The 17,254-nt window shown below is 43.0% G+C and overlaps 1 protein-coding gene across 2 annotated transcripts in view; it reads left to right on the forward strand.

The window, feature by feature from the left end:
- GNAL (G protein subunit alpha L) overlaps positions 1–17,254 on the forward strand; it is a 283,334-nt gene that overhangs the window by 218,602 nt on the left and 47,478 nt on the right. For both annotated transcript variants that reach the window (XM_083187665.1, XM_083187666.1), the window contains exon 5: positions 1,650–1,747. In XM_083187665.1, the coding sequence (XP_083043791.1) occupies positions 1,650–1,747 (98 nt within the window). The remainder of the gene's footprint in view (positions 1–1,649; positions 1,748–17,254) is intronic.

Below are 17,254 nucleotides of genomic sequence, written 5' to 3' on the forward strand. Positions count from 1 at the left end.
CAAGGCAGCGTCTGAACATGTAAGGTTATGAAATGCAGTTCTGAGGACAGTGGGGACACTGATCGTTTTACCTCTCTTTTTTTTCTGATACCTGTTATGGCTTGAATAATGTGTAAACCTCACATGACCTGGAATTTACACGTACTTTATATTGCATACCCATTTTCCATGTGACCTGTGTTTCAGATATTTACAAGTGTACTCGAGTCATCTAGAAACCCCAAATCTGTCTCCTTACTGACTTAGGGGGCATTCACATACAGTAGGATGACTTCAGCCCTAGGCTGAGCGATGTAGTTTAGCACACATCGCTGATGCACATGCTATGCACCAGCATTGTGTGATAAGAGATATGTGCTTACCGCTGTTCTGTGGTTAGAACACTGGAGATCTGACTACAACTTGACTAAATGTAGTCTAGATCTAGTCAGGCTCCCTCGCTCAGGGACATACACACAGAGCTATCTGTGCTTTAATGTAGAAGCTATCTAGAGCTATCGGGCTAAAATCATATAGGGCCTATATTTGCTCCATTAGGTACATAGTTATCCAAGGCCTAAGGAAGCGTCAACTCTGAGTCAGAATTTATCCTTTCTCCACAGGCAAAAGTGATATCCAAAATTAGAATGATGTCAAACTAGCACAGACAACTGAGTGAATGTTTTGCCATTCCATGGTAAAGTTATTTTATTAAACAAATGATCAATAAAAACTGAATTGTTGTGGCTCTTAAGATCAAAACAAAAAGCTATGCAGAAGTGACCACATTAGATGCATTGTGACTGTGTGACTAACTCTTTTCATTCTTTATTGCACTTAAATGCTCAGCGTGTGTGGTACGGGTTATACACGCCAATATATGTGCTAATGTTATTACAGACAAGTTATGTTTTGTTTTTATTTAGCACTGGCTATGCATATGATCTTTTTTTTTACAACGGGATTGTGTGTATTTTTTTTATTAGCATTCCAAACTCCACAGAGCTGGTGGTATCTTACCATTTGTAGCATTATTTAAACACAAATACATTTGTTTTAGGGTTTCTATACACCATTATAGGGTATGTCCAAGCTTTTGATATTGGGGTGTTGTAGTAAATGTCTGCTAAATGTATGATTGCCATCACCTGTGTATAACTAGTTAATCGATAAGAAGGGTATTTTCAACACTGGTGACGGCAATCATACAGTAAGAGGGAATTTCAGGAGCAGAGCATTTTGTACCTAATGGAATGGGTCATGTTGGAGAATTTGAACTGTGTTGTGTATTGTGTACAGATTAAATTCATACACAGCAAATTGTAAGAAAATGCGGTACGGTTATTACTGTGGTGCTAACCATATACAACTATCTGTCGTGTATTGTTTTGGCTACACTACTGACATATTAACTAATGGTCTTCATTGCCCAGCCCCAGACTACAGCAGTCATGTAAAAATAGACCCAATACGCTGGCCAATCCTTCTTGCAAATGTCATAGGTTTATAAAACATGCATTAATTTATGTTCTCTAACAGTAGTTTTGACTACAAAGTCCAGCATTCTTTGGTATAAAATCCTTCAAATAACTATTGGACTTTCATTTTATTCAATTATTTTTAGAACAGAATTGGTTTGTGTCTAAATTACTTTCTTTCTGCCTTTTTAGGAGTTTTTTGAACACGCACAAAAGCTTTGGGATGATGATGGTGTGAAGGCCTGCTATGAGAGGTCAAATGAATACCAACTTATCGACTGCGCACAATAGTAAGTGTTCCCATATGTCTCCTTCTTTTATGTTCATCTCCACAATTGTGAAGCAAAGACAAAATGGTGTTATACACAATAAAAATACAAATGAACAAAGAAGCTGTCACAGCCAAGCCACGTTGTGTTGTCTTATGAAAATTCAGCTAAAACTTTCTTCAGAGTAAACGCGATAACAATTAGCAAGTACTGTAGCTTGCTCTTAAAAAATCCTATTTCTACCACAATTTTACCTCCAAAATCATGTCCATTTTTTTGTATCATTGTTCGGTCCCGGCTGTGGGCTGGGCTACTCTGTATAACTGTGCATTACACACCTCACATAATGACAGCACCTCTGTAACATGCAGCCCTGCGCTTACACAATTACATGGGTGACCTGAGCGCTATGTCACACATAAGTAGATCTATCTCTTGTCAATGTGAACGTTCTGATATTCTGATTGTCTATGCCGTAAATATAACAGTGATCTGATTGGATAATACACAGGGTACACACGGTTGAGCAAGGTGAATGTTACAGGATGTACAGACTTTAGTTCTACATAACTAAATGTAATACTATTTATTTTTTCTTGATTTGAAGATTGTGAACCATATTTTTTCTTTTGTAATCAGCTGTTTTTAGGTAAAAATAGATTTAAACCTTTAATACGTGAACATACTGTTTTCTGTTTAACTTTATAATACATCTTTTGAAGATTGCTATTCTAAGCATCACCGGAGGAACTGGTTCTCCTTGTGGTGATTATGCCAGTCTTTTAAAGCCTGATTGCTTGGTTGGTATGAAGTTCATTGAAATGGTTAAGTAGGTTTAAATTCCCATTGAATAGACCCATTTAAACACTTGACATGTAGTGAACTTCTCTAGGGCAGGTTATGGGAACTTAAATCTTGTGGGAACATAAGCTTTAGACTATTTAGTTATCAGACTACTTCTTGTAAAAGTTCGATTTCTATCTTGAATTGGATGAATTAAGAAAATATTGTTCTTGGCTTTTGAACAGAAGATATAGTGTAGCAAATACATATGAAAACACAGGTGTAGGGATCTTGCTGATCTGTGCTCTAATCCTGCGGTAGTTATCTCAGACTGCAGCTTTTTCCTGCCGTGCTTTACATGCTCTGGAAAACAATGCTAAACAATGACTTCTGCAAAGAACCAACAGAATAGATACACCAAACCTTGATCTAAAACCGCATACACAGCACATTATCTCTTCTGGTAGGGCAGCAGAATAAATAGTACAGTACACTGAATGGGCATTGCATGATAAAGAACACGCATGGAATGCTCTGAATGTCTAGCATGTAGCAATGCCCTGAGATTTAGGTAAACTAGACATTCTTAAAGGGATTGTGGACATTTAGGTGATTTTGAGATCTTAGGAGCAGTTCATTTTTACGGACGGTGATAATTAACGGGTGCTCGACGTCAGTACGTTTGGGCATTCGTTGATTATCACACTAAAAAAGCACATGGTCTAGCCGCAGAAATTGTCTAAACAATCGGAAAAGTGCAGTTTGGGCACCCAAATTGCAGGCTTTTTGCACATTTCTGCCCTCCAGAGAGGCTGTGAGCAGAAATGTGGCACTTGTGCCCCGTTAGAGCAACATATAAATTGCACCGCCCCGTGCCGACTAAATAATTACATTGTCCTCTATTGACTTCTAAGGCCGATATCCTATTACCTTTGATTTGATTTAGTGTGCAGCTCCAGACTATTAGAAAAGTAAGGGAACATGTTTATTTTGATGTAAAAATTGGTGCCATATAGCCGCATACGGTGTATGCGATGCGATGGTATATAATTTTTTATTGTACAACCACCCTGATAGGTCCTTACAATGTTAAATGGCCCCCCATAGTCAACGCCACCCCCACGATCAACGCCAACCCGAAGCGTGGCGAGCCCGCGAGAGGCGGTGGTACTCGTCCTCCGACCTTTTCATAGCCCCACTATCCACGTCGGGGTGGAGTTGATTTAAGTTAGTGTGGCGAGCCATCGAGCCCGAAGCGCGGTGAGCGGACACGGATTACTTTACATGTATTGCGCGTCCCCTCGAGGGGCTCGCTTCGCTCGCCATGCTGTGGCTCGTATTCCATGTCCCCTCATGGGGCTCGCTGCGTTCGCCACACTATCTAAAATCAACTCCACGCCGACGTGGATAGTGGGGGTATGAAAAGGTCGGAGGACGCGTACCGCCGCCCCTCGTGAGCTCGCTGTGCTCACCACGCTTCGGGTTGCTATTGATCGTGGGGGTGGCGTTGACTATGAGGGGCCATTTAACATTGTAAGGACCCATCAGGGTAGTTGTACAATAAAAAATTGTATACCATCGCATCGCATGCATCGTATGCGGCTATATGGCATGCGATGCGATCGCATAAGATGCCATAAGATGAATATATTGGGCGCCGTGCTAGGAAACAAGTACAAATTTTTACATCAAAATAAACATTTTCCCTTACTTTTCTAATAGTCTGCCATGATAAATCTACCCCATTGTACCAAGCTATAACAAAAAAAGGAGGGAAGGAATTGGAGGTCAAAGGTGAAGGATTGGGAGGGTTGCCTTGTTGCTCATCGCTGGTGTGGGCCACGGTAACTTTTTGCACACCAGAATTTCAAGGGGGTGGGGTGCGGTCGACAATACACATGTTAATATGTCGACAGTGTGAATGTAACCATGACTATGGAACATGCAAAGTAATGACCATAAAAGTACAAATGAAGTGGGGTCATGGCATGGAAGCCATTAGGTGCGGATGTGTAACAAGTCTGATCCTGCCTGTGTTGGGCTTTTAGCCCTCTCAGCGCCCGGCCAGCCCATCTTTCAGTGCCCTCACCCTCTCTGGACGACCTCAGGAGCCTGCTGTGTTGACCTAGGAGCCAGGGAAGGACCTGGTGCCTTCCTACGGGTTGCGGCCTGCAGTGCTCCCCGAGTCACGGTCCCAGCTCCACAAGAGGTGGCGATTCTCCCGGCGGAGAGCGCCCTCTGATTACCCCTGCAGCCAGCCTGTCCCGCTGTGCCTGCAGAGGCGCTGCGGCCTCATTCTCTGTGAATGGACAGAGAAGGGTTGATAATGAGTTATCAACACGTGGTAGGGGCGCAAGGTATATGAGATGCCTTGTCAAGCTGCAGTGTGGGTGAGGGGTAGTCGGCCCCTTATAAATTGCTAGAGAAAAGAGGAAGGTACACTGCGCTGTACAATATGTAAATAACGGAGTTAAATTAAAATAAATTGAATTAAAATCAAATACCGTAGTGCCAATTAGATTTAAAACACAGTGACATTTAATAAAAAAAAAACATGTAGACATTATAGTATAGTATATCATGAAAAAAAAAATAAAGAATAAAAATGAATGGATAAAAAAGGTCTGTACTAATTATTACTGATACTAATTTTTGGTTTCCTCTGTTATACTACAGACCTTTTTTTTATCCATTCATTTTTATTCATTTATTTTTTCATGATATACTATAATGTCTACATGTTTTTTTTTATTAAATGTCACTGTATTTTAAACATAATTGGCACTATGGCAGTGGTTCCCAAACTGTGTGCCTAGGCACCCTGGGGTGCCTCGAGACACTTGCAGGGGTGCCTTGGATTGGTGGTCTAGGACAAATTCAATAGGCAAAAGCAGAGTTTGTGGCCGCCAATCATGAAATATGTGGCAAGCAAAAGCGAATATTGTTCCTCACTACATAATTGATCCTAAGGTTGATATATAAACACAATATACTTAATTTTATATTTTTTCTAAACTTCTCAACAACAAACTTTTGACCTAGGGGTGCCTTGAAAAATATTCTGATAGTCTAGAGTGCCGTGGTTCAAAAAAGTTTGGGAACCACTGCACTACGGTATTTGATTTTAATTTTAATTGCATTTAATTTATTTTAATTTAATTCAGTTATTTCCATATTGTACAGCGCAGTGTACCCTCCTCATTTCTCATCCTCTGTGAATCCTGGGCCTCTATTTGCTTCAGCTCCCGGTGGCCTAACTCCATGCAGTGGCGGATTAGATCTGTGGTCCTCGCACAAGCGGTCTCCTGCAATCGGTGGTAAGCAACTACCTTACTACCTGGTCCCCTCTGACTTCCACCCCTGGCCACCTTGGGAATCAAGCCCTGTAGAACAGCTGTGCACTCTTCTATCCCTAGCGGTGCCAATCTTGCACTTTTTATATTAGTCTGCACCAGTTATAATAATTTTTTAACTCTGTCGGTTTCACACTGCTGGAGCCTCTCTGCCCCCATTGCTGGCCGCCTACGTTTATTATAACTACAATTATATTTTGTCAGCCTCAGTGGATTATTTAGTCACGTTCCTGGCTTTCTACTGCCCTGGGTGACACATATTTCTGCTTGCATTCTTATCGTGTTCACCGGATTCCCAGACCTCGTACAGTCTCTTCGGCTTTTCCTAGAGAAACTCTACTCCGTGCCCACTTCGTGAGAGCTGCGCGATCAGTCAGCGACTCTGATACCTTGGGATGCCTACAGCTTTTTCTGGATTTCTCTGTATTGACACTGGCTAGAAGAAGATCATTAGCCCCGATCACAGCATCCCTCACGCCTATGAAATTCCCTCCCGTTGGGGGGTTTCCTGTAAAGCTTCTTATTCTATTGTAAAGTGCAACGGAATCTGCTGCGCTATATAAGAAACTGTAAATAAATAAATAAATTACCCATGAGAACTCTTCCTACACTGTTTCCTAGATGCAGGAGTCAAGCTCCTCCTCAAATGGGACATTGTGGTGAATTGTCCTCCTGCTCCCAAGCCAAACTCAACACACCACACAAAATTGTCAACCACCTGAACGACTATGTAGGACATTCTTGTGGCACAACCATTTTGCAGCCAAACTCCTCTGGGACATGGACTCATGGTCAAGTATTATTCCTTATTATATTCAAACTTGCATATATTTAGTCATGTTGTTTTATTTATTTTTCTATTATTGCTGTCTTCCGGTTTTACACATTTCAACCTAGCCCCGTATACAGTGGCAAAGTTTAAGCCTGTTATGCTCTTTCATGTGTTAATGCATTTACAGCCTTGTCTTCTACCTACTGTTACTCAGTTGCTCTTCGTAATTGGGTACATTAACTGACTTACTATTTATTTGATAGGTGTATATGGGTGATGTGGCTAGGCCACTCAACAAGCACCTACTTTCCCCATACTACTGCACTTATTTTTCTCCCTCCAGTAGTCATGTTGGTCCGCTATACTGGACAGTTTTGGTTATTTCTTCCCCTATCATTGTTTTACCACTTTCTTTCCCCTTCCAGTTGTTGCATTTTTTTCCCCTCACTTCGATACTACACTTTATCTCAGGCCATAGGCACTTTATTTGTTGTGTTCTCCCTATGTAAATTACTAGTTTCCATGCTCATCTGTTTCTCCCAATGGTTATACAATGACTAGGGTTCTCTCTCTAAATGTCAAGGGACTAAATTCCCCTAATAAAGGTAGGCTAGCGCCTACATTTTTCCTTAAACAAAAGCTGACATTGTGGGGTTACATTGTGGGGTCATTTTTCATCTGTGAACACCCCCTTATTTAAAGATAACAGGTACTCCCTAGGTTTCCTTGCTAATGGTCCCTTTAAGCGTAACGGAGTTGCTATACTCTTAAGCAATAACATATCTTTTGTGCAACACTCTCAAATTGCTGATAGGAATGGCTGTTACTTTATCTTGATGGGGATACTAGAAGACAAACCGGTTAATCTTGTATCTGTCTATGCCCCTAATTCGAGTCAAGTCCCTTTCCTGCGCAAATTCATTCGTAGGTCCATTAAAGGCTCCTTACTGATTATCAGCGACTTCAAATTAGTATTAAATCCCTCACTTGACCCTCTTTAGCATTTCGTAACCTATTATACGAATTTGGCCTTTATGATGGAGAACCCATAACCCCACTGGCCGTGAATACACATTTTATTCCCCTGTCCACAATTCCTACTCAAGAATTGACCTGCTCTTATGTGATAAATGGACACTACAGCAGTCTAAAGATAAAAATTCTTCCTATTACCTGCTCAGACCATGCCCCAATATCATGGAAATGGCTATTGAATTCTCATAGTCCCCCCCCCCCCCCCCCCACACACACACCTCTTAGTAGACCCACTGTCCAAAGCCATGTTTTCTGATAGCATTACTTCTTACTTCAAAACTAAATATGCCCGGGACACATTCATTTTAAATCACTGGTCTGCCTTTAAGGCGGTCACCTGAGGTGCGGCTATCCAGGCTGGCACAACCCTTAAAAAACAAAATATTCAAAGGCAAATGGAATTGGAAAATAAACTTAAAGATCTAGATTGCAAAAATAAATCTTTCCCTTCCCCTGTCCTCTGGAAAGAACTTTCAGAAGTTTGCAGCCAACTACAGAAATTGCTCCTAGCGCAAACACAATCAGCTCTAAATAAGTTACGTCAAATTTGACTTATCTGGGAATAAATCCGGCATATGCTAAAAATAGAAGTAATCTTGTCCATTCGCCCTCAAACGAAAACCTCATTAACCCGCGAGACATATCCAACCAATTTGCTAATTATTTCTCCCAGCTTTACAATTTACCCCAAGACCCTGAAACCCACACTAGCTTCCACTTCCTCCTTTTTAGATGGCAAACACCTGCCCTTTCTTAAAATTTGAAACCTAGAAACATAGAATTTGTTGGCAGATAAGAACCACTTGGCCCATCTAGTCTGCCCCTAAACATGTTACATCAAACCATATTTGATCCTTATTTTTTTGTAAGGATATCAATATGCCTATATCAAGCATGTTTAAATTGTACTACTGTATTCGCCTCTACCACCTCTGATGGGAGGCTATTCAACTTATCTAGTACTCTTTCTGTGAAATAATTCTTCCTCACATTTCCCATGAATCTTCCTTCCTCTAGTTTCAGTGCATGTCCTCGTGTTCTGTTGCTCCTCTTCCTGTGAAGAATGTCTCCCACCTGTACCTTGTTAAAGCCCTTGAAATATTTCAAAGTTTCTGTCATGCACCCCCTTTCCCTTCTCTGCTCTAAACTATACATATTAAGATCTTTTAGTCTTTCCTGGTACGTTTTGTGATGTAGGCCATGTACCATTTTAGTTGCCCTTCTTACTTACTGCCGCTCATTTAGATACTCTAAATGCTCCCTGGACCCCTCTCAAAGTTGAAACTGCAATTAAGTCTCTACCTTGAGGTCAAGCCCCAGGACCTGATGGGTTTATTAATGATTTCTATGTTATTTTCCGCAACATCCTTTCACTGTATTTGACAGACCTTTTTAACACCATTACTTTCCTAGGCTACCTCCCCTGGGAACTGTTAGAGGCACAAATTGTAACCATACCTAAACCTGGAAAATACCTTGCCTATTGCCACAACTACCTCACAAAAGCTGTACTGAATAGTGATATAAAATTATTTGCAAAACTTATCGCTGTGCGGCTTAAAGCTTATCTACCTTCGCTGATACACGCAGACCAGACTGGGTTTGTACCCGGAAGATACTCATAAAGTGTTTAATCGGATTGATTCCATAGTGCAGGATCAGGGCCTTCTGCTGCTATCATTAGATGCGTAGATGGCCTCCGATCATTTGAATTGGGTTTATGTGCGTGAAGTCCTCTCCGGATTCGGCTTTTAAGACAATACGATCGTCTGCCCATGCCTTATACAGTATACCCTCGGCCTGAGTGTTCAGCAATGGTTTTCTATCAAATTCCTTTTTGAACTCTAATGGTACAAGGCAGGGCTGCCTTCTCTCCCCTTTAATTTTTGTGTTGGCCATTGAACCCCTAGCCTCTAAAATCCACAACGACCCTGCATTTCCTGGAGTACAAATTGGCCCCTCTATACATATGCTAAGCCTTTTTGCGGATGAATTCCTCCTCATTGTCTCGGACCCTATCTCGACATTTTCCCAATCTTCATTGGCCGGGGCTCGCCAGACCCTCCCCTCTGGCGAGCGCTGGCGGACAGGGGCTACACTGAACTCGGACGCGTCTCAGTCTCTCGACGGCGGCGCTGCGGGTCCCTACCCATCTCCGCTTCAGGGAGATGGGCAGGGTTAGGGGGGTCCGAGGTGGCGAGAGGGACATGCGGCGAGGACCTGGGGCAAGCTCCGTTGCCACGGGGGCACGCGAGAGTCTCGTGCACACGCGCCCCCTGGCGAGAGCCGTCGATTGGTGGGGGCTGACGAAAGTATCACCAGCCCCTGCAATAAAGAGGCCGGCACCATCTGTACATCAATCCCTGTTGAGGAACTTTTATGGGTTCCCCAAACCACTTAGGCCCAATTTAAGTACGCTTCTCCTCTCCGCCAGTGGTATGGGACTGTTAAACTCTCCCTACCCACGTCACAGCTTCCACACATCTCACTGAGGAAATTGTCAAAATTGATACCCAACTTGCCCATTGGTTTATCTCCGGAGTAACATAACTATGAGATATCCTGGATGGCCAACAACTAATGCCATTCCCTCATCTGCAGCAAAAATGTACATTACCCAGTTCTGAACTCTTTCACTAGTTTCAAATCAATCAATGGTGGAACAGTGTTCATTATAGGGATAACCAGCTTAACGCTCTAAACCCACAGATCTATACCCGTCTTAGTCAACCCAACTCAAAAGGGGACATCACGTTCTGGTACAAAATGCTTTTAGACCTATCAGTTACCCCTAAATCAAACGTGCAGAAAAAAAAGGGAAAAGGACCTAGTATAACGCTTTTAGTCGCCCAATGGAGTAAAATCTTACCTTTTATTCCATGTCTAGATGCTTAAATCACACTGAAATGTATTTATTTTATTTATTAACAGTTTCTTATGTAGCGCACAGATATTCCGCAGCGCTTTACAGAGAATATTTGAACGTTCACATCAGTCCCTGCCCCAGTGGAGCTTACAATCTATATTCCCTACCACATACATGCACATGCATATAAAACGGATATATAGACTCTACCTGACCCCAGATAGATTAAATGCCTTCTTGCCCGCATGCTCTAAGCTCTGTTGGAGGCAATGTGGGGAAATTGGCCACATATATATTTTGGTCCTGCCCCTCCATTTTGAAAGGATGTATTTGATCTAGTTCTTGATTTTTCGTTACCACCTACCCCCTCAGAAGCATTACTAAATATATTCCCAGATAGTGTCCCACTCCATAAGAGAGATGTTCTTGGACATATTTTTATTTCAGCCTGTTCAACCCTAGCTCAGTGCTGGGAACAGTCTGCACCTCCCGAGCTCTTAAAAGTTATCCCAAAAAATAATTTTCAATTACACTATGGAAATGGAGTATATTGCTGGCACAACTATGTTACAGATGGTGAGGGTTCCCAACACTTGCCTAAATCAGCTCCTAATGACCCCCCGTTAATTCAGCCTTAACAATAGATTCACCTCCTAATTTTATATAACCCTGTCCACCTATGTTTTAATCTGCACAACCTGTAATTTGCACTGCCCCTGACAATACTGTTATGCTGCCCATACGCTTGTGAGATATTGCAATGCAATCATTCGATGTTGACCACATCTGGCCGATAAATCGAATGATTGTCTGCATTTTTAAGGGATGTTTTGACGCGATGCACGGGCACGCCGTCGAATGTTGCGTCGCTAGATCTTATGTGCTGCGCACAATCTATCGAATTGCAGGATTGCATGTGATTTTTTCACCACATGTGATCGCTTGAATGCAATCTGCTTGTGAGGGGTGGAGGGACCACTGGCAATCGTGGGAGAGGGAGGGCAGAGGGCAGCATTGTAGCAGAACGCTAGTGGGCAGCGGGGGTCAATGGTGGCGGGAGAAGTGTTTAAAACAATGAGCAGTCCTCTGGCTGAGATAGCTCAGCCAATGAGAGGGCTGCCCAGTGTTTTACACACTTCTCCCACCACAGTAGGCTAGCGGGCGGTGGTGGTCAGCGGTGGCTGCAGAATTGTTTAAAACACTGGGCAGCCCTCTGCTCACTCTCTTCCATCACCCGATGTGCCATCCCACGGTGGCATGCGACATCAAGTGCTGTACTGGGGCACTTTTTGCATCACAAGATGTGATCAGGTTCGATGGACATCGCACTTCAATGTTGCATTGAATCCGATTGCATAGGTGTTTGGGCAGCCTAACACTCATCATTTGCTCTCCACGCTACATTGTTACCTGTGTTTATGTTTATTATGTATGGTGCACTGTATATGCCACGGCCTATTTGTCTAATTATCAGTATGTTTACAGAATCTACGTTCCCCCCCCCCCCCCCCCCCCCCCAAAAAAAAAACTTTTTCAGTTTGTTGAAAAACTAAGTACAAGTGAATCATGCATAACCTTGCATCTGATTGTAATGACTCCAAAGTGGTTTTTAATGGGACCGAATCTGTAACCATTACAATGGAACATGTAAATGAATGACTATATTTGAGGTAATAAAAGTATAAATCAAATTTCTTATTACAATCGGATGCATAAAGTGTTTTTTAATGTCTATATGTATACAAAATAATGCATTAATATTAGGGACACTTGTTCCTAATCTGTAATGAATTGACAATGGAACATGCAAAGTAACAACCATATCTCGGGTAATAAAAGCACAAATTAACTTTTTATAATATAATCCGATGCATAACCTTGCCTCTGATTGTCCACCTCCCCTCTTAAAAGCCCGGCACTGGCTCCCCTTTCCCTTCAGAATAGAATTCAAGCTCCTTACACTCCCGTACAAAGCCATCACCAATTCCTCTCCCACCTACATATCTGACTTTGTGCCTTTTCACACTCCCACCCGCCCTCTCCGCTCCACAAATGCACGTCGCCTCTTCTGCAAACTGGTTACTTCCTCCCATTCCGCATCCAGGACTTTGGTTGTTGTGCTCCGTATCTCTGAAATTCTCAACCTCTCCCTATCAGACTTGCCGCCTCCCTACAAAACTTTAAATGGGCTTTCAAGACCCACTTCATTAAATCTTACCTTGCATGTGATTGTATTGACTCCAAAGTGGTTTTTAATGTCTAGATGTATACACAATAATGCATTAATATTAGAGACACTTGTTCCTAATCTGTAATGAATTGACAATGTTACATGCAAAGTAACAACCATATCTCAGGTAATAAAAGTACAAATTACATTATTATAATATAATCAGATGCATAACCTTGCATCTGATTGTCCACCTCCCCTCTTAAGGCCCCCATACACTAGGGCGACTTGTCCTGAGGACAAGTTGCCCCCGACTTCCCCCTGAGCTTCCCCAGCAGCTCCCCGGGGGAGCTTGATAAGATTGGCACTTGATGTGCCATTTTTTACATGTGATAAATCGTCTCGATTTATCACATGTAAACCGGGGAGCAGGGGGGGGCTGCAGAACAGGGCTGCTGGTGGGGGGCGCTGCTAAGGCAGCGTGCAGGGGACGCTGCGGGGGACAGTGACAGAGCCGGGCAGGGGGAGGCAGGAGCTGTCAGTGCTGGAAAAAAAAGCCCATACAATGAATGGGCAGCCTGTGATTGGCTGAGCGCTCTCTCAGCCAATTGCTGACTGGCTGAGAGAGCGCTCAGCCTATCACAAGCTGCCCATTCATTGTAGGGGCTTTTTTTTCCAGCGCTGACAGCTTTTCCTGCCCGGTTCTTGTACTGCCAACTCTGTGTCCCCCGCAGCGCCCCCCTGTCTTACTAGCAGCGGCGGAGGTAGTGCAGGCGGGGACCGCGCAGGCGTCACAGAGCAGAGACTGTCAATTGCGCCTGGAGAATAGAAAGAAATCTTATTCAAAAGACAGGGCGGCTACTAAGCTCAGCCAATCAGCGGCCGCCCGGTCTTTTGAATAGGATTTCTTCCTATTCTCCCGCTGCGCCGACGGTCTCTGCTCTGCGACACCTGCGGTCCCCGCCTGCACTACCTCCGCCGGGAGCCGTCAATGCGGGGGGGGGGAGCGCTGCTAGTAAGACAGGGGGGCTGTATATAAAGATATATCGGATCTGAACATTGTGGGTGCTAAAAAGCACCCATGATGGCTCAAATTCCGATATATCTTGTGTTCTGCAGATCCAACGCCGTGATCCGATCCGATGCGCGCGGGCCCGCAGATCAGATCAGATGTCAAACACATGCGATTTTGGTCCGATTTCACCCGATTTATCGGCCCAAAGGGCTGAAATCGGATGAAATCGGCCGAAAATCGCATAGTGTATGGGGGCCTTAAAAAGCCCTGCACTGGCTCCCCTTTCCCTTTGGTCGTTGTGCTCTGTGTCTCTGAAATTATCTACCACTCCCTATCAGACTTGCCACCTCCCTACAAAACTTAAAACGGGCTCTCAAGACCCACTTCATTAAATCTAACCATTTCTCATCCTGTTTATCTGCCCCTTACCTTTAAAATGTAAGCTCTAACGGGCAGAGCCCTCTGCCACGGTTATAATTGCATCAGTGTCGGCTGCTGCAACTGTCTTTTTTATTTATTTACCATGTACTTGTCCTAATTTGCATTTGTACTGTAAATCACTATTTTTCTTGTTTTGTTCCTTTGCTCATCTATGTCGGGCGCTGCGGAACCCTTGTGGCACCATATAAATAAACAATAATAATAATCTGATTGTATTCACTCCAAAGTGGTTTTTAATATCGCTATGTATACACAATAATGCATCAATATTAGTGACACTTGTTCCTAATAGACTACATACATATATGCTACAATAGATGGTGTATTAGTATTGTTCATTATTACAGAGCTTAGAAATAGAAATCTGTGTAGGGTCATTCCATATCATATCAACTAAAAAATATATAAACATTTTACTGACCCTCTGTGATTTTTATAAAATTTGGTGTACCAGTAGGATGGGGGGAAATCTAATCTACACCAAATTTTAACATCATAGGTTGGATATTTTTGGAGGGGGAGCCATTTAAAAATGAACAAAATAAGAAACATAGAATTTAACGGCAGATAAGAACCACTTGGCCCATCTAGTCTGCCCCTTTTTTAAACATGTTACCTCAAAACCATATTTGATCCTTATTTTTTTTGTAAGGATATCAATATGCTTATCCCAAGCATGTTTAAATTGTGCTACTGTATTTGCGTCTACCACCTCTGATGGGAGGCTATTCCACTTATCAACTACTCTTTCTGTGAACTAATTCTTCCTCACATTTCCCCTGAATCTTCCTCCCTCTAGTTTCAGTGCATGTCTTCGTGTTCTGTTGCTCCTCTTCCTGTGAAGAATGTCTCCCTCCTGTACCTTGTTAAAACCCTTGATATATTTGAAAGTTTCTATCATGTCCCCCCTTTCCCTTCTCTGCTCTAAACTATACATATTAAGATCTTTTAGTCTTTCCTGGTACGTTTTGTGATGTAGGCCATGCACCATTTTAGTTGCCCTTCTTTGTACAGTCTCTAATGTATTTATATCCTTCTGGAGATATGGCCTCCAGAACTGCAAATTTCTTTGCCTGTAACTTAAGGTCTAATTAAGACAGAGGGCAGTGTTCAATGACAAAAATTCTCCGTGCATGGCGAGAGATTTTTTCTCTCGCCATGCACTCGCCCTGTTCCGGAGGGCTCGCTGCCACTCCTGCTCCCACTATTCAATGTGGTTAAGACTCGCCGCCACTCGCGGCGAGTCTTAACCCCTGCCACGGACGAGCGTCCGCGGCAGGGAGCTGGCAGGGAGCCAGGGGACCGTGGCAGCCAGGGAGATTAAAGTCTCCCTGGCTGCCCCAGAACATATGTGGAGGGGAGGAGGGCTCCCCGGGACCCAGGCAGCACAAGCTGCCCCCCCCCCTATAGCCAGCGGGGGACCCAGTATTCACTGCACCCGATCGTGCATATGTAATGATCGGGTGCAGTGAATATATGAATATCTAATGAGCGGCTCGAGAGCTCCGGCCCCCTGCTGGCTGCTCTGTGTAAAAAAAAAAAAAAATTAAAAAAATATATATTTTTTTAAATTAAATATATATTCATGTGCTATAAGCACATGAATAAAAATAACATGCCCCTTCACAGAAAAAAAATCCTGATTTTTTTTACACCAAAATTAAAAAAAAAAAACTTTTAGTTTAAAAGTTCACATTCCAGTTCTCCATGAAAAGATGGAGAATTGCTACACGGAGAGACACGGCGAAAATCACTTAAAGACGGCGAAAATATCACATTGGGGTGGTTCACTTTTGGAGAGCAAAATGCTCCTTCCAACGCGAAAATAGCACAAACTCGCCATAAAACACGGCAAATTTTTCTCATTGAATACTGCCCAGAGAGATGAAATTAGTTTCATTTTGAAGCTTATGACCAGATCTTTTCATTTCAATGTTAATTTAGTAAGGTAGTACTAAAAAAAAGTTTAAGAACTTTCCACAATGACCTTTGACCTCAACTCATTTTTTTTAAAAGGCATTTTTTTTTTTTAAGTAAGTTCTCCCATATTTTTTTAATCATGTACCAAATTTCATTTTGGGACTCCCATGGGATAATGAGATAACAACAATAATTTACTGATAAGCATGCAGCTAAATTATGCAAAATTCTCACTTGCGGACAGTGTATTATAAAGTTTTAACAAAACAGCAATATAACCTTTATTTATAGAGTTTCTCTGTCTGTAATGGTGTACACACGTCCTATTGTCATACTTACCGACTTTTCAAATAGCCTCTCCGGGAGAAGTCTGGAGAGGACAGACTGATCTCCAGGTGTGGGGGGGGGGGGGGGGCTGATGACTGAAAGCCCCTAAAATGACACCATTTGCGTAATTTTAATCCTGCCCCTTGCCGCGGACCCGCGTACACTCTGTAATTAGTGCGGCATGGAAGGGGGGTGCGGGAGCTGCCTGGCAATTGCGGGAGGATTGCCGACCTTCCCGGGGGGCTGGGAGGGATTCAGTATGAAATCCCGGCGTTCAAAATCCCGACGCCGAAATCCCGACAAGGGGGGACGTGGATCGCCCCCCCTTGCGGGCTCGCTGCGCTCGCCACGCAGCGGGCCCGGTGCCTCGCTACGCAAATTTATTCTCCCTCCAGGGGTGTCGTGGACACCCCTGGAGGGAGAAAGTGTCGGGATTTTGGCGGTCGGGATTCTGAACGCCGGGATTTTAACTGCATCCCGCTGGGAGGGGTAGGCAAGCCTGCCTATTGTAGTCATTTGGTATACTGTTGTTATATAGTATATCACAGTGATGAACTAGAAGAATGTTGGGTTGCTACCCAAAACTCTGCATCATACACAAGTGACAAATCCTTTAGGGCGAGATGTACTAAACTTGAAAAGTGATAAAATGTAGAGTGATAAACTACCAACCAATCAGCTCCTTCCTGTCATTTTTCAAACCCAGCCTGTAACATGACAGTTAGGAACAGATTAGCTGGTGGTTTATCACTCTCCATTTTATTACTTTTGAAGCTTAGTACATCTATCCCATAATGTCATTAAATTCTACCTTGTCCTCCAGTAAACAAACGCTTTCCACTTTCG

Source organism: Crinia signifera, chromosome 5 (assembly GCF_055691185.1).
Source record: "Crinia signifera chromosome 5, ASM5569118v1, whole genome shotgun sequence".
Taxonomy (NCBI): Eukaryota; Metazoa; Chordata; class Amphibia; order Anura; family Myobatrachidae; genus Crinia; species Crinia signifera.